Source organism: Vulpes vulpes, chromosome 5 (genome assembly GCF_048418805.1).
Source record: "Vulpes vulpes isolate BD-2025 chromosome 5, VulVul3, whole genome shotgun sequence".
In the NCBI taxonomy this organism is placed as follows: Eukaryota; Metazoa; Chordata; class Mammalia; order Carnivora; family Canidae; genus Vulpes; species Vulpes vulpes.
Window position 1 is genome coordinate 42316840 of NC_132784.1, and position 18073 is coordinate 42334912.

At 44.7% G+C, this 18073-nt stretch overlaps 1 protein-coding gene across 1 annotated transcript in view; it reads right to left on the minus strand.

Moving 5' to 3' along the window:
- Positions 1-721: 721 nt before the first annotated feature.
- Positions 722-18073, minus strand: part of CCBE1 (collagen and calcium binding EGF domains 1) — a 234349-nt gene continuing 216997 nt past the window's right edge. The window contains exons 6-11 of the mRNA XM_072758011.1: positions 17671-17774; positions 11628-11748; positions 6270-6409; positions 6135-6170; positions 5408-5443; positions 722-4519 (exon numbers count right to left, since the gene is read on the minus strand). Of these exons, the coding sequence (XP_072614112.1) occupies positions 4286-4519; positions 5408-5443; positions 6135-6170; positions 6270-6409; positions 11628-11748; positions 17671-17774 (671 nt within the window). The 3' untranslated portion in view covers positions 722-4285. The remainder of the gene's footprint in view (positions 4520-5407; positions 5444-6134; positions 6171-6269; positions 6410-11627; positions 11749-17670; positions 17775-18073) is intronic.

Genomic DNA, 18073 nt, shown 5'->3' on the forward strand with positions numbered 1-18073 from the left:
TTTTTCTCCTCTGAAGGCAGCCTTATGTGGAATTCTAACCCAGAACCAACTGAGAAGTGAAGTTGCTCGCAGTACAACAGGAGCAGGGCGTAGGACCCTCACAGGCCTCTCCAATGATCCCCCTAGAGTTCCGGTTTGAAGAGCCCACCGGGGGGGGGGGGGAGTAGTTCCCCAGAGCATCCTCCCCAGCTGGACACATGGGCCTTTCGACCTTGACTCAGACTCAGATGTTCGGTCCACACTCAGACCCCAGGAGGTGGCCCACCGGCAATGCGCGTTCCAGCTCTTGGGAGAGATGTCTCCATCTCCTTGTACTCATCTCATAAAGACATCTCATCAGACTCTTGTCCAAGAGTCAGGACAAAACACAGGACAACCACATAAGAAAAATAACTTTGTTATTAAGCATATATAATCTCATCAAAAGTACTTCATAGTATCACATCCATAACTGTTTGAATATTAGCTCAGCTGTGATATGGACCTGTTATAAATAATGAACCCAGCTACTGAAGTATAGGACAAGTCGCTGCAAAATAACAGTCGTGACACACACAGAATCCTCTAGGGCACATGCTTTCGGGATCTCATAAAGAATGCTGAGGGCCTCTGGGGGATGTGTAAAAGGCTCTTTCGTCTATGCCTTCCCTAAAGCCGTCATTTTTTTTTTTTTGAAGGAACCAGTGAAGTATAAGATTTTATGCTTTAACAATTCCAGTCATTTTTTTTTTTTTGCTTCAAATGGAAAATTATTTTTTGATTTGTTGGGAAATATACATGCTGACCATGCCAGGAAAAACTTCATCTCTTTCCCTGAATTCATTATTAATAACTTGAGATGGCTCTATTCTATTAGTTGTTTGGCCTGGATTCCTATGAATAAATTTCCTCTTCAGGAAGGTTATCTGAAAGATGTCAAGGTTGCACAATGAGGCTGCTGTCTCTCTGTGACAGGTCGGCCTTGGGGGAGAGGGGGAGGGACAGCGATGCCCAAAGTATGACAAGGAATTTGCTCTCGGTGCAAGGAGATGCCTGGTGCCTAGTCATGGCGATGATCTTCCCCTGTCTGCCTGGAGAAAGCCATCATAAGGCAAAGAGTAGTTGTGAATCCTGGAGAGGGAAGTATGATCAGAGCCAGGGTACCCTTCACCCTTCACCTGGTGTTTGGTGGGGTAATACCCCTGCCCCCGTGCCAATGCACATTTGTTATGTGTACCTGTTAGGCTATGGGCCTACCTGAGTTTATACAGTAGAAATGACTTCAGCCGGTCAGTTCACTCGGTGGCGGGTGTTGGAATGAACACAGGAGGAAGAAGACAGCATTCCCTTTGTACCCCCCAAACTTTTTGGCATAGTAAAGCTTATAATTTCTCCTTCCGGAAATGGGGATGGAGGAGGATTTTCCTAAACGAAAACGGATGCCCTCCTTGCACTATTTTCAATGGCATGTTTTTTTATTCCCACAGCTTTCTAAAAAAAAGAGCAATTATGAGGTCTTATTTTAGATTCTATTTATCAGGGTGCGAAAAAAAATGAAAGCCAATATTTCTGCTAAAGGGCTGAGGAGATGTGCAAAGATCTTTTTTCTCCCCATAAAACATGGTGCAGCTTAGCAAAGCCATGGCAAATTTTATTCCCCATTAGGTTCTGAGAAGCACTGTTTAGACAGTGAGCTTTGACGTCCTATCACTAAAAGATACATGAGGATTAACAGTGATTTTGCCTTATCTTCGAAAAGTATAATCTGGGCTTACAGGGTACCTACTTGTTCCTGGGTAGCAGTCCAAAGTTTGAGAATCTCGGGATGAACAATTATAAACTGACCTGATGTAGCAGATGGAAAGTATATAATACAGGTTATTATGTGTTTTGCTGGAGAATAGCATATAGACTAGGCTCATGAATCCCAGATATTACTTCCTTCAGTTCCTTTTAAAATATATTATCCTAGTCTCTGGTCAAACATGCAGTTTGGTTGCATTTTATGAGCATGTGACAATAAAGAAGTTTGTATTTCTAAACACAAATCCTCATTAAAAAAAAAATCAGAGATGGACCTAATTATTTCTCCTAAGGCCTGTAAATAATTTTCTTTAGCACTCATCCATCCACACCCTTTAAATATTGTGTTCTGCAAACAGGCAATGTTAAATGCATTCCAGATGGGAATCAACAGCTGCTTAGCTCAGCTCTCAGTGAACCCGAGGTTGGTAGGGCTTTTGCAGTGAAGACTGGCCTCTGGAGAGACGGAAGGTGGAGGGAAAATGCTAGAAAAGGAACGCTGAGAATGCGTTTGCTCGTTCCTGTGACTTTCTGGCAGACTGGCCCTGGGGATTTTGCAAGAGGAAGAAACAGTGGAGCAAAGGGTCTGCGAAAAACCCAGCCAGTGGCTGACTGGCTATGCTTCTACCTTGATGGCAATCAGGGATGGCAGGCTGTTGTCATGGGAGACTCACAAACAGAAGTCCTTCCTCTGGTTCTAGAGAAAGAAGATTGAAAGGTGGCACACGCTCACCCACAGTGGCTCTCCTCAACAAGCTTTCCCAGGAGGAGAGTTAAATGACGGGCAAAATGGAAAAAGAGAAGTAAACACACATGTCCCAGAAATATGGGGAGAAACCACAGGGTGAGGAAGAGGAACCCTACCATGAGCAAGCATGAGTGTGACAATGATCATCCGTGAGGCTCAAGACAGAGGGGAGGGCTGCCGAACAGGTGGCTGCCTTTCTGGGTGGCAGATGCCAATGTGGATTCAAGGAAAACTGTGCAATCCCCATCAAAACCAAGAGATTCCCCAACAATATTCCAAAAGAGTGGATGCTCTTGCTCATTTCTTCGGGGGTTACTCTTGGTCCTGTTTCTACAGAACCAGAGGAAGTCTTTTCTGGAATATGCTTCCCTCTGGGACCCAGAGGTGTATGGGCGACCACAGACTCAACAGAAGTTTGAGAATACAAGCCTCTCCCGGCTGTTTCCCACCTCTGCTGAGGAAGGAGTATCCAGGAGAAGGCCTGTGAGAACGAAAACTTGGACTGAATGATGGAAAACTGGCGAAAAATGGGAATAGTGGGAAGGAAATTTCTGGCAATCAAGAAAAATTGTTATTTCCGTCTGCCTCCAAGAGAACTTCCAGTGGTGCATACTCTCTGTGTTGGCAAGCTCCGCTGGCCCCGGACAAGGGCTTCCAATTCCCAAGGAGAGCAGATTGACTTGCCTCTACAGAGTCCTTCAGGAACCTGCCCCAGGCTCTGCTTCTCCCTCCCCGACTGCCTCCTTCCAGCCTCCAGTGCACGTTGATCTAACCAGGATCATGGCCTAATGGCACCTCCTGGGCCCCCAGGCAGATCCAGGCCATTCAGCGCATCTCCCTGTGTGTCCACCACTCTTATTTAACCATCAGTGATTTACTGAGCGAGCCCACTCATGGGATCAAGTAGCTTTAAACCGTCCTGGCAAACCAGGAGCCCATCATTCTAGAGGGGATCTGGGCACTTCATTCGTTTGCTCTGAGAAGAGGATTTACTCCTACAGCTAGAGTAACATTCTTCTCTGAATAGGAAACTTACAGAACCGCACGGCCCAAACCCATAATAGTCATATTTGAATGTAGAATGTGGCAACTTTACAGGAGAGTAAATAGAGGACTATAATTTTTCTCCCTCTTCCCTAATCCCTGCTCCTCCTTATTTCCCTCCTTCCTTTAATCAAAATTGGTAAACAAGGTTGGGCAGGAGGATAGACTATTTAAAATACATTAGATTGACAAGGAAAAAAAATATCTGCCAAGGTCAGATATACATTGTTGTTTTCCCCCTTTTAATTAAAGAAGCCTAATTTTGATACTGAGTAGTAGTCTATTTTGGACACATACTCTTTTTCTTTTTTTTTTTGATAAGTAACCTCACCTCTTCTCAGAGCTCACTTTGCCACTTTTCCCTTTTGGACCTTTAAGACCCCATGAGGGCCACTTAACTCAGAAATCCAGAAATTCCTAAATAAGAAGTAAAAGGAGACTTCGAATGTAGGATCCCTTAGCCTCTGCCCCCCTAACTGTCTCTTGGAGGGAAGTGTGTAAATTAGTGACTGACTCCCTCAGGTCTCTTGCAGGCGACTCTGAGAACAGTATTTGGAAGAAGAGCAGGAGGGAGAAGGCAGGAAAAGAGTAAAGAGATGAAAGATGTATCTTTTCTGGGTCTCCAGTGGGTTTTTTTTTTCTGTATATGATTTAACTGCAGGTGAAAACACTCCTTTTCCTCTCCTCTGGCGTGACGGATGATGGGATGTGCTAAGGATAAAAGTCTCTGGTGGGTCCCAAGTCCCTTGTCTCCGTTCTTTTCGGGTACTCGTCTCCAGAGCCGAAGTCCATGGTTTCTGGATAGTTGGAAAACTTCTGAGGTAAAGGGAACTCTTCTGCTGAAGAGTGTGTCCGGTGCCCAAACACTTTCTCCTGCAGCTCAGCGATGTCATTGCGGATGTCAGCCAGCATAAGTAGCAGGAAGTCGAAAGAACCAGGGGGTCCCTGTGCACATGAGAGGAGTCAAAGCCAGAAGACCACAGACTCAGTGCTGTGCAAAGCCATGGCTTCTATGGGCACCATGATTTGCTACTCCCCCTGGCTCGATGGCAACTGTTTAGTTGATAACCCTGCGTCCTAAGTGGAGTAAACGTAACACCTACTATAGTAGCCAGGGTGGGGAGGAGGGTGGTGTTCTTAAGATTGTCTTCTAATTCCTTCATCTTCTATATGAGCTGGGTGACATATCATCTCTCCTCCCTCCTAATTCTCAGCTACATCAAATCTGGTAGAATGAAAGAATATGAGAAGAACCCTCCTATATTACTCTCCTGAAGAAAATGGGGGAGAGACTTATGGAGGTGCAGAGTATTGGTTAAGAGGTTGGGATTCTGTTGGGTTTGAATCTCAGCTCTGTCGCTTACTAGCTGGCCTTGGGCAAGTCACTCAATTTTTTGGGTTTCCATCTCCTTATCTGTAGAATGGAGATAATAGCCCCAACATCATAGGGTTTCATAAGTGAACATTTAAATGAGTTAACATATATAAAAGGCCTACAGCAACATAAATGCTCAAATAGACTCATGGCCTGCTGGTTTTTGTTTAATCCTAACAGAAGATCTTCCATGTAAAGATTAGCATGGGGGGGGGGGGGGGGGGAACAACCAACCAAAAACCCAGAAAACAAATTTTAAAAATAAATCCCAACCAATTCTTAAAGTCCTCCATGATTTTCCTAACCATGGAATTCGACTTGGGCAGGATGAGTGATGGATAGAAGGGGTTGGCTGTTGCTGGTAAGACCCACTTATAGGCTCATCAGAGCTACATCCCTGAGGACATTCCCCTGAGGGATGGAGGTGGGGGGGAGCGGGGGCAGATAGTGCTACTTACTGGCGACCCTCTGGGTCCAGGTGCTCCTCTCTCTCCCTGCAAGCAGAAAGGTCGGATTAGCTTTGTGGACCACGTGGGATACCACTACCACTCTCTATTTAGACCCCCAGCATCACCATTGCCCTGCACAAACAAGTATTTTCTATCAGAAACAAATACAAGCTTGAAGCTATACTCAAGGGACCATTTATCTGAACAGAACCACTTGGGTCAAGTGTCTCTCTCTCTCTCTCATTCCGATGTCCCCCAGGGCCACGTATTTTCAGTCCAGATCTGACAAAAGGAATGCTTGTATTTCCAGGCAACGTGTGCAATAACTTACAAACTTTCGAAAGTAATGCACGCTGACTTATTTGAGAGGCGAGTAGTGGGCAGCTCTTGAAGTGAAACTATCCACTTGCTGAACATGGAGCTTTTCCTGGTCTTGATGCAAACGTGTTAAAGGAGTGGGGACACACACCACAGCCCTACAGGAGAGCACTGCTGCACAGAGGCTTGTTTAAAATTTATGGGGGTGTTCATTCTTAGAAGTGGTTTTGATGGTTGTTTTTTTTATAATTACGGTTATTTGCATCTTAGCTTTTCTTTCCTGCTTGGGGGAAAAAAGTGTCTCAATTTTGCAACGCACAAAATGGGGGTAGTAAACAGTGCTTGAGCTTTCTGTGATGCCTGCCGAGTTGGCTGCAATTAGTAATACTTGGGCTGTAAGGACCACTCTAAGACTTACCTTAGAGCCATCTCTTCCTGGTGCACCTGGCGGACCCTACAAGATAAAGGGATCTAGCTCAACAGAAGGAAAAGGCATGGGACAAGAAGAGGCTTTCCTCAACAACAGTAAGTGGATCTCCGACAAAATACTGACCACGGGACCCCTCCGGCCTTGCTTAATGTGAGACAGATCGGGAGATGGTCCCATGGGTCCCATTGAGCCCCGTGGGCCGGGCTGTCCAGGAGGGCCTGGCATTCCGGGGAAACCCGGGCTCCCCTTTGGTCCTGGTGAGCCTGTAATCAAAAAACACCTCATTAGCTCTGTATCTCATGAGGAAGATGAAGGCTCTGGCTGACCAGAGTCTGGGAGCCCTTTGCAGCCTTTGTCTTTGCAGTCTGCCCTTTGCCTTCTGACATCTCTATTAAGATGCCCTATAAGCATTTTAAAACTTAACATGATCAGGGATCCCTGGGTGGCGCAGCGGTTTAGCGCCTGCCTTTGGCCCAGGGTGCGATCCTGGAGATCCGGGATCGAATCCCGCGTCAGGCTCCCAGTGCATGGAGCCTGCTTCTCCCTCTGCCTGTGTCTCTGCCTCTCTCTCTCACTGTGTGCCTATCATAAATTAAAAAAAAAAAAAAAAAACTTAACATGATCAGAATTCTCCATCCTTATATAATCATTGTAGACCACATTTCTCCAAAAATATCTCAATCCTCTTCTCTGTAAGAGAATTAACAGCATACTATATAAATAATGTGTGTATATAATAGATACAGATATATACATTAGCTATATATCAAATACAGATGTGTATAACCATATCCATATACACACCACATAAACTCCATACGGGTTTCTGTAGTCGTTTATGGATACCATTGTCCTCTGAATATCCTAACACTTAAAAATTGGGGAGATTTCCTACAGAAATCTGGACAAAGGCATCTGTTTGAAAACCGGAAGAACTAAAGCCACTATCTTCCCATTGGCATGATGGGTTAGCTTACGCTCCACTGCTTACACCCCGAGTCTTCATTCATCTGAGCCACCTGCCTGGGCCCTATAGACATTGTGAGTATTGTTTTTTTATTTCTTCTCCAAAGCCTAAAGTGACAGAGCACTGGGAGTCTCCTGAGCTTAAGACCAAGCTATAGGACTGCTCTTGTGCCTGCTTGATAAGGTATGTGTGCCAGATTGTGCCATATTTACCATGGAAGCTGATGGGGAAGGCCTACAGGCTTCATCTACCTTTAACTACAGACATGGAGAACTGTAAACAGTCACTCTGGCTTGGGCTGGGCTTGTGGTCGGGGGGAGTGTCTGGCACACGGTGAGGGAATGCCTTGTCGGCTCCTGGGGAGCATAGGTGCTAAGCTGTGGGGCAGCCCCTTGTTGAAGACTTCAGGATGTTGGCTTCTACATTAGGTCTGGAATGTCAGCTGGGGCAGGGGGATGAGGGGGAAGGAGGTGAGCATTAGGAGAATATTTTATTATTGTAGTAAATGACACATAAAAGTTACCATTTTGACAACTTTAAGATGTACTGTTTAGTAAGTACATTCACCTTGTTGTGCAATAGATCTTTAGGACTTTTTCATCTTGCAAAGCTAAAACTCTTACCTACTAAACAACAGTTCCTCATTTCCCCTCCCACAGCCACTGGCAACTACCACTCTACTTCTGGTCTCTATGAACGTGACTGCTTTGGATACCTCCTATTAGTAGAATCATATGGCATTTGTCTTTTTTTGTGACTAGTTTATTTCACTCAGCATAATGTCCCCCAAGTTCTTCCATGTTATAGCACACAACAAGATTTCCTTCTTTTTAAGGCTGCATAATATTCCACTGCTGTATATTGCACATTTTGTTTGTCCATTCATCCACTGATGGACATGGGCAGCTTGGTGATTGTGAGTAGTGTTGCCACATATACAGGTATACAAACATCTCTTTGTTCTCCTGCTTTTGATTCTTTTGGATACTATGCCCACATGTGGACTGCTGGATCATATTAGTTCCACTTTTATTTTTTTTTTTTAGAAAAAATACTCCATACTGTTTTCCATAGTGGCTGCACCAGTTTGCATTCCTGCCAACATGGTACAAGGGGCCTCTTTTCTCCACAATTCCCACCAACACTTATTCTCTTCTTTTCTTGATAGTGGCTGTCCTAATGGATGCAAAGTGATACCTTATTGCTAGGTTTGCATTGCTGTATGAGGAGTGATGTTGAGCATCTTTTCATGTGCTTCTAGGCCATTTGTATATCATCTTCAGAAAAATGTCTATTCAAGTCCTTTGTCTAATTTTATTTTGAGTTGATTTTTAATTGCTGAGTTGTAGTGTTTTTTTCTCCTATTCTGGATATTAACTCCTTATCAGATAAATGATTTGCAAATATTTTTCCCCCTTCCATAGACTGCCTTTCACTCTGCTGATTGTACCCTTGGATGTACAGTTTTTAAGTCTGATGTAGTCCCCTTTGTCTATTTTTACTTTTGTCATCTGTGTGTTGATGTCATACCTAAGAAATCTTTGCCAAATCCAGCATCATGAAGCTTTTCTCCTATGTTTTCTTCTAGGAATTCTATAGTCTCAGATCTTACATTTAGATCTTTAATCCATTTTAATTTTTGTATATGGTGTGAGAGAAGGGTCCAACTTCATTCTTTTGCATATGTAACGACATGAGTTTTGACCTGTTTTCAACTGTCAACTTTGTGAGGGCATGGGCCACGTCCTAATTGTCTGCACACTCGCAGAATCCCAGATACATACATGCTCTTCAGAAAATGTTACACATCAAGTGAGCACACTGAAGACAGTGGGCTGATCACTGTGCTAGAATTATTTGTCAGCGATGCTTATTTCAAATGCATACAGTAATACTATCTAGCTCCTACTAGTGACAGAACAGAGTAATTTTCAGGCGTCAGAAAACAGAAAAGTCAAATCAAGGAAACAAAGATTTCTGATTTTTCATATTTGGGGAAATCTATTATAGCTCCCAGAAAAATTAAACCAAAGTTAAAGACAGTCAATGTTCTATGAAAACATGTTTTATATCCTTACTCTCAACACTGGTTCCAGGCACATCCTGAAGGAGTTTACCTGGGAAAGGGGATCAGATTCCTCCTGTAACTAAATCCTTCCCCTCCAGTAGCACAAGGACAGGCCAGAGAGAACATTTTGTCTTCATTTACACAATCAATGAACTTCAGGATCATTGTATGTCAAGTGTCCTTAGAATGTGGGGTTTTGATATGCAAATCGAATCAGCTTATCCATAACAGTAGGCGCCAGGGAGCAGCAGCCACCTTGTCGCCACCAAAGCCAAAGGATTCCAACCCAGTGTAGTTTCCAATGTTGGCACTCCAGTCTTGGATTAAGCCCTGGGACTGGACTTTTGGTTATGGATAAGAGAAATCTAGTTATCTCTCTAGCTGCCCGAAAAAATCTCAATGGAGGACATGATAAACTGATGCTGGAATTTAGGAGAGAGAAAGAAAGGATTGGAAGACAAAGTAAGGGCACAGTCTGTTGCCAAAGTTAGTCCTCTTATTTTCTGCTCCATCAAGGACCCTGGACAGCTCAAACTATGTTAGAAACCAGATGGCAGAATTGGAAAGGAAAGCTAGCAAGTCTTTCATTAAGAAGAAAGACAGCCAATGGTACCCTTGTTTCTACTTCATTTGTCCCTGTTGGGAGAGATTTGTAGACTGGCCTGCAGATGAACTTCATCCAGGGAAGCAGAACAAGAACATACTCTTAGAAAAGGGTGGGGAATTCTGTGTTGGGAATCAATTTGTAAGGAGATCTACATCTACTTAGAAGCAGCAAGAGGCTGCCTGTGGGAGGCATCTGGAGAAAACTCCACCAAGGCTCAGGAAACGAATAAGAGGATCAACTGAGGTCCTGGACCAGTTCTTGTTCCCTGTATAGACTGAGACCCAGGGCACCTATGTTTGGTAGAAACCGGGAGATTAGGATATAAGTGAAAAAGAAAACAAATAACTAGTCTGGAAAGAATTTAGAGCCTTTGTTCTTGTTGAACTTCCAACCTAAAATCCGCCCATATTCTTCCTGCTTGAACAAACCCTACCACTCTTCCAAGTCCACGTCAAACCCCAGTCCTGGGATCACTGTCGGCCAGAGTGGTCTCTCCCTTCTGTAAACTCTCACAGCAGGAAGCACCTGTGCACTTACTTAGGGGCATACAGATACCATCTTATTCTATTGGCTTTTACTCTTTGTGTCTTCTCTTTCTCATTAGAAGGTGAGGGTGATCCCTGGGTGGCTCCATGGTTTAGCACTGCCTTCGGCCCAGAGCGTGATCCTGTAGTCCTGGGATTGAGTCCCACATCGGGTTCCCTGCATGGAGCCTGCTTCTCCCTCTGCCTGTGTCTCTGCCTCTCTCTCTGTCTCTGTGTCTCTCATGAATAAAGAAATCTTTAAAAAAATTTTAGAAGGCGAGGTCATTCAGAACACCTACTACACCACTTAGCAATGATAATCAGGGATAAGATACTTCATGTTCTAGAATCATCTGCTCACACTAATATCATTTCCTTTACTGATGTGGATAAGAGTCCGTTGATCTATCTATGAAGAGGGACTCATAATAAAATAGAAAATATCATGTAACTATTTTTTAAAGTTCTCATTGTATATGTCCTGATGAAACAATAGGACATTTGGGATTTTCTTCAAGGGATGAGGGTGAATCTCTAAAATAATATGCTGAATACAAAAAGCCAGACAAAAAGAAAACCTATGATGAGATTCCATTGCTCTGAAGTTCTAGAATAGATAAAAGTAGTTAGAAAGCAGGTCAGTGGTTCTCTACAGTTAGAAGCAGAGAAGTACATTGCAAAGGGGCACAGGGAACTTTCTGGGGTAATGGAACTATTCTATATCTTGATGTAGATATATGGCAGTGTTTAGAATGGGCTTGATATAGGATGTATATATTCGTCAGAACTTGTTGAACTGTGATTTAAAGGGGGTACGTTTCACTATATTTAATTGTATCTCAATAACGCTGACTTAACAAAGAAAAAATAAATAAAGAAATACAGATGTGAGTGTGTTCACAAATAATAGGGGAAGGAGGAAATAAGATTGAGGAATAAGCAGAAACAAGGCTGGCCATAAGTGGTTACAGCTGGCTGACGTACCCTGAGGGTTCCTCACCCAGTTCTATTTTTGTATGTTACCATTAAAAATAAGTCTTCATTTTGTTTCTCAGTAACTTAAAATGTTAAGAATCTTACCCATGCCCAGGACAATGACCTCCTTCTTCCAGATTTCTCCTGGTTATGAGGGCTTTTTAGGCTTGGGGACCCAATTCCCCTGGGCTTCTCATAACATAGGTGTGGGAGCCCCCTGGATTCCTGTGGCTGCCCTCACCCACGGAGGCTGAACTTGGTCCAGCCCGCGCTCATGTGAGCTCCCGGCAGGCTTTGGCTGGTGCCTCTGTCACCATCCTCTGCCCTCCTCCCCACTCACCAGGAGGGCCTTGGCCACCAGGCAGCCCAGGGGGTCCCGGAAGGTAGGCGTTTGAGGCCAGCACCTTGTTGCCAGTGATGTACTTGCCTAGGTCGGCAGCACTGTTGGGGAGCAGGGCAATCTGCAAAGAGAAAGGGATCCAAGGTCAGGAAGGGATGACTCCAGTGCCAAGGAGATTTGTTCGCATCTGTGTGTCTGCAGAGCCTGCAAATTCTTTTTGTGGTCACTTCCCCTCCATCTGAGCCTGTTAGAACTCAAAGGAGCTGTAGAAATCCCCTTCCAAATCCAGAGGCCTTCCAGTGAAAATCACTTGTATGAGATCACTTGGCTGGTTAGTGGACAAACCTGGATAGCCTCCAGATAGCCCAGACATCATCATTACTCATTATTACCATAATGGATAGATTCTGCTTGTTTCAGACTTTCAATGTGTTAATTACTTTATTTAGTACTTACCCTATGCCAGGCCCTGTGCTTGGTTCTAAGGTGACAATGGTGCTCAACACATGGTCCCTGCTCTTAGACGCCCCTCAGCCTTGGGAGCCAGGGCCAAGAATTTGGCTTATGGTTCATCTAGACACTCAGCTGGTGGGGATCCAGTAGCAAACAGTGACCGTCATGGAAAAATATGTCCGCAAAGTTTTTGACAGTCCTACCTTCAAAAGGTGGAGGCTAACTTTCACCCTCTGAGTGTGAGCTGTACTTAGAGACTCACCTCCAGTAACTAGAAAATGATGGAAGTGACAGTGCATAACTTCTGCGACGAGGGGATAAAAGGCACCATGGCTTCCTCTTCACTTTCCCTCCTGGGTTGCAGGTAGCTCACTCTAGGGGAAGCTGGAGGGGCCACCCAGACAAATAACCTTCACATTCCTTGAGGTCAGGGAGCTGTGTGAATCTTATGGGTGAGCTGAATATTATGAATCTCCACTTCCTCACCAATAAAAGGGAACATCACCAGCCACCTTTACAGTTGTGGAGATTTAATGGGAAACCATAGATATGGTTTGTGTTATGGTGTGTAACCACCATAGTGAGGGTTACACACCATCACTTCCATCATTTTCTAGTTACTGGAGGTGAGTCTACGCACAGCTCACACTCAGGGACTGGAAATTAGCCTCCACCTTTTGAATGTAGGACTGGCATTGCGGACATATTTTTCCATGATGGTCACTGTTTCCTACTGGATCCTGTAGGTTAGGTGCCCAGGACAGGACCTGGGACATACTAAGTGGCTCAATAAATGGTAGTTGCAGTCTCTTTCTTTCAAGAAGCTAATTTGAAAAGTGCCAAGTCAGGTGGGGAAAGGCACATTTCTGAGGGTCACAGCTACCCACTCCAGAAGACTTAGGCTGGATCCTGGTCAGTAAAAACCAAGTCTGAGATTTTCTGGAACATGTTCTACTTGTCCCCACATCCTCTTGGAGGGGCCCTGCTTGGAAACCCTGTGTCCACAGAGCAACAGAGGCCCGCAGAAGGCACATGGCAAAGCTCATCCCTAGCCTTAGAATGCTCTGATGCCAGACAGCCATCTTTGGATCTGAGAGATCAAGCCTGGAAGATGAGACCTGCACGTTCAGCTCTTTCTACTCCCTTAGAAAAGCTGTCAGGTGATCCAGTAAATGTCAACCTCTGTTTCCTGGATGACTTGCTGCTGGGTAATTACAACCCGGCTACCTTCAGTTCCTCTACACATCAGCAGGATGAGTGGAAAGTAAAGGTCCTACTGTTTTGGAGGCAGGTCGCCAGGGTCCCTGTCTTGACTTGCTGCATAAAATACAGCAGAGGATGGGCTTGGGGGATGCAGGTATTTGTGAAGGTCATAGTAATATAGGAAGGGTCTACATTTCTCCTAGATTCCAATTGATAGAATCATGAATATCATTATCTTTTTTTTTTTTTTTTAAGATTTATTCATGAGAGACACAGAGTGAGAGCGACAGGCAGAGACACAGGCAGAGGAGAAGCAGGCTCCATGCAGGGAGCCCAACGTGGGACTCAATCCTGGGTCTCCAGGATCACGTCCTGGGCTGCAGGCGGCGCCAAACTGCTGCACCACTGGGGCTGCCCGAATATCATTATCTTATATGAGCTTTCCTAATAAAGTATCTACCTCATAGAGTTGTTGGTACAAATCAGGCAGATGCTGCCTGTAAAGCACTTTGTACGAACATATAATTAATGTTATTTAGGGGCACCTGGGTGGCTCAGTCAGTTAAGCCTCCGACTCTTGGTTTGGGCTCAGGTCATGATCTCAGGGTTGAGAGATTGAGCTCCACATCAGGCTCTGCGCTCAGGGGGAGTCTGCTTAAGATTCTCTTTGTCTGCCCCTGCCCCCATGCTCTGCTTGAAATCCTCTCCCTCTGCCCCTCCCCCATGTTCACTGGTGTGCTCTCTCAAATCTTTAAAAAAATGTTATTTGGTAAACATTCAAAGCTCTAAGTATCGAATACTGTTTTAAGTCCTTTATAAATGTTAGCTCATTTGATCATCATGAAAACAGAACAAGTATTGTCATCCCCTTTCAATAGGAGGGAGGCACAGAGACATTAAGTCGCTTCCCTAGGGGCATACATCCAACTTGTAGTGGGGCTAGGATTTAAACTTAGCCTATATGGTTCTGGAATCTGTGCTCCTAACTACTACACCAAGTTGCCTTTCAATGTTACCAGTGATCCTCAGCAAAGCATCTACAGTCACTTTAGAATGGACTAGTCTTCCCAACATCCTGAGAAGGCCCCTTTTGCAGAGCAACTAGATCAAGGTAGCAGAGGAAATCACAAACGATCGTGAAGCCATTTATGTGCCTGGCACTAAAGGCAGTGCTAGAATGTGCAAACGCAGACATCGGGCTGCAAATGCACGCACTCCTCTGAAATTGCACTGACCTCTAACTTCAGAGGCTCTCTCTGTCCCCTTCCACGTGGCAGCTGGCACTGACTCACACTACTGGCTTGATTATCCAGATAAGACAGTTGATGAAGGCAGGACTTGATTCCTCACAGTCTGTCAACCTCCCTTATCTCCCAGTCCATCATAAGGCATAGTAGGGGCTCAACAAACCCTGAGTCATCATTCATATTCTGCAGCAGTGCCCATCTCAAATCAAATAGTCCATGCAGCAGGAACATGAGGAGCTTTCAGAAAACTGGCTCCTTGTCTCAGATTTTTCCTCAGTGCTGACAGGCCTGGCATACTCTCTAGGAGTTAAATATTTTACCTATTCCCAAATCTGTTTCTTTTTTTAGCCAAGTCAGTACCCCTCTCCCCCCGTCACCAATCCCCCAAACCAAAGAAGAAATTATGGAGCTGGAAGCTCTGGGGTCTGCATACACTTTTAAAAAACTTTTTATTGGGAGATAAAAGCACAGAACCCGGAAACCCCACAAATCTACATCCTAGCAAATGAGGATAAGGCAAGTACCTTTTTAATGAAACTGAAGTAAAAAAATGGAACTTAGCCATTCACCAGAAGTCACCCTTCATGTGCTCTGACCCAATCATAGTCTCATCCTTTCCCCCCAAAAGTAACCACTATTCTGATTTTAATCACTTCCTATATTTTGAAGATAATTTAGAAATAACCCGACTATGCATGCCTACACACTATGGTTTAGTCTTGTTCTTTTACAAAAATGATAGATCTTTTAATCTGCAAGTTGCTGTTCCTCTTCTTTCCTTTCCTTACAATTTACCCACCAAAGAATTCAGGGCACTTACCCTGTAGAGTTCCCCCGCTGTTGAGGTTTTGCGGACTATACTCAGGGCAATTCAGCATGTTTGCATACTCTTTTCTACTGTGGGGTTGGCTAGGGCCCAGGACACTCAGTACCTACTTCTTGGCCAAAGTTTATTTGGATAGATGTCCTATATTCTTTCTGGAAGAACAGATAGCATCTGTAATAATGACATGAACTTAAAATCTAATGGACAATTCTGCTACCTGGCAGGAGCAGAAGTCCAGCCTGTCTCTTAGGCAGTGACTTTACTTCTCTGAGGACCTCTGTGTCTTTCTTACAGGGTCATGGTAGGAATGAAATGAGATCCTAAATATAAGGCTGCTTCATAAACTACAGAATACAACACATTCTAACAGGTGCCTTTAAAAACGAGTTGCTCTTCATAACGTTCTCTGAATGCCAGCATTTGCTCAGCCTTGCCACAATGCATTTGTAGGATTCAGTACGAGGTGGACCATTTCCAGTCCAACCAACCACATGAGAGTTACTGCACACGAGCTTCTGGAGTATTAAGTATGTGAGAGTTAACCTCATGAGAGCTATTAAAGTGCTGAGTGCATGAGAGTTACTGTACCAGTTACTGGAGTATTAAGAAGTACTTGCAACTGGATTGTATGTAGCTCTACAGCAAGGTCTTTAAAGGTGACGACTATTATGACACAAAATTTTCAACTCTTTCAATATTTTTTCACAGAATGTAGATTCAGAGTCTACATTCTGTGAAAGCCAGGGAGGCTAAGGGAAAGCCAGATACTGATTTAGTAGCTGCATTTCTGAACAACTCGTGAGGTTTAGTAGCACTATTGTAATGATCATCCAGGATGGAAAAAGCTCCTGGATTTTTAACTCTCCAAGGTAGGAAGCAGAGAGTAGCGTTAGGTCTTGAGATATTGAGCAACTGCCTCCCCTAAACCCTAATCCTCTGGCCTATGAAATGCAAACTTACTTCTTCCATGAACCCTTTTTGGATTTGCTCAGTAAGTATCAATGCAACTTTAACCTGAGGATGTGTGTGGGACGTGTTTATCTCTCTGTGTTCACGCTGCTACACTTACAAAGTGTTCCATCCGTTCCCCTTTTTGGATCACAGACTCCTTAGGATCCTGATTACAGGATACATCTATAGATCTTTGCCAACAACACATGAAAGACCAGTGAGGCCATTCTTCTCCGCCAATCCATCTGCTTGTTTTGCCTGGTAGCTGTGGTTCTCATTAAGGGCTGCTTGAATGTTTGTTGAACATGGAAAAGCAATATTGTCCTGTGCTTACCCTTTGGCCTTTAGAATAACAAAGTCAAGCAGACAATATATCCTCTTTGATGTGCAAAGAGCCTCGGGTAGAAGCAGTTAAGCAAACAAAGCAGTACGTTTATGTTTTATCAGCATAAGAACAATTTCTGAATTGCTGACAAACTGCCAAATTGACTGAACTCAGGTATAGTAAGTACCATCGATCTAGGCCCAGGATAGTTTCAAGAAACCAGGTCGCTAGATCCATCACGGGGGCATTACTCACAGCACAACAATGTTACTAGAAATCTGATATTCTCTGAGGCATTTGTGGGAGCCTTTTATAAAGTGAGTCAGTCAGTCCTCATTCTTGTAGACACGAGGTACCCAAATGGCTGCTTTCCAATGTGAAAAATCAAGCTGCTACAGAAGTTTATCATCAACTTATGGAAGTTTATAGGCAGGACGTCCTTTATTGGAAAACATGCTCAAAATGTTAGATGAGACAGAATTGTGTAAGTCTGCCCCAGGACCCTGTGTCTGGACATTCATTTCACCAAAAGTTGCAATAGACCTAGCTCCTCCTCCCTACGGCTTCACCACGCGCCCCTTGCCTCACAGCCGGTTTTAATAGGTTTTAATTAGGTAATCTCCATCCCTTTCCTGCCTTGGTCATCTTGTTGCCCTTTAGATGGCAGCTCTGGGGATCCCTGGTGGTGCAGCGGTTTAGCGCCTGCCTTTGGCCCAGGGTGCAATCCTGGAGACCTGGGATCAAATCCCATGTCGGGCTCCCGGTGCGTGGAGCCTGCTTCTCCCTCTGCCTATGTCTCTGCCCCCCTCTGTGTGACTATCATAAATAAATAAAAATTAAAAAAAAATTAGATGGCAGCTCTGCGGGTGGGAGGGCAAAGTGAAGTCCAGGGCCAAACTTGGCTGGCCCCACCCTCAGTGAAGGCTCAAGGACACTGTGGGCGACAACTCACTTTCTTATTGTTTCTAAGCATCCTTCCTCTTCGTCTCTGTCAACCCCTCCTTTTATGTGACTGTCTCTGACAGAGGCCATACGTACCTTCTGCTTCAGCTGCAGCACCGTCTGCTTCATCTGGTGAAACTCCTTGCAGGTGGCACAGCAGGTTCCAGCTTCCACCGCGTTCTCAGACTTCTCCTCGTGCCCTGCGGGGGGTGGGGGGGTGGCTCAAGGTTTGGGAGGCTGGAGGACAGCCCCAGAAAGAGCATCGCAGAGGGCAGTCCGCCGAGGAAGAGGGGGGCACACGAGGGAGAGAGGCAGGTGATTCTACAGTTCTCAGGTCACTGACCCCACACCCGGGTCAGGGGAGTGACACAGGCACCCCATCTCGGCTCTGGATTCAGCTATTTCCACTCAGGGACCCCCAATATCTTCCTCTTTCATATGTGAACATGTGAACCATGGCCCTCTCATCAGGGTTTTTCAGGAGGTGGGATCTACCAAC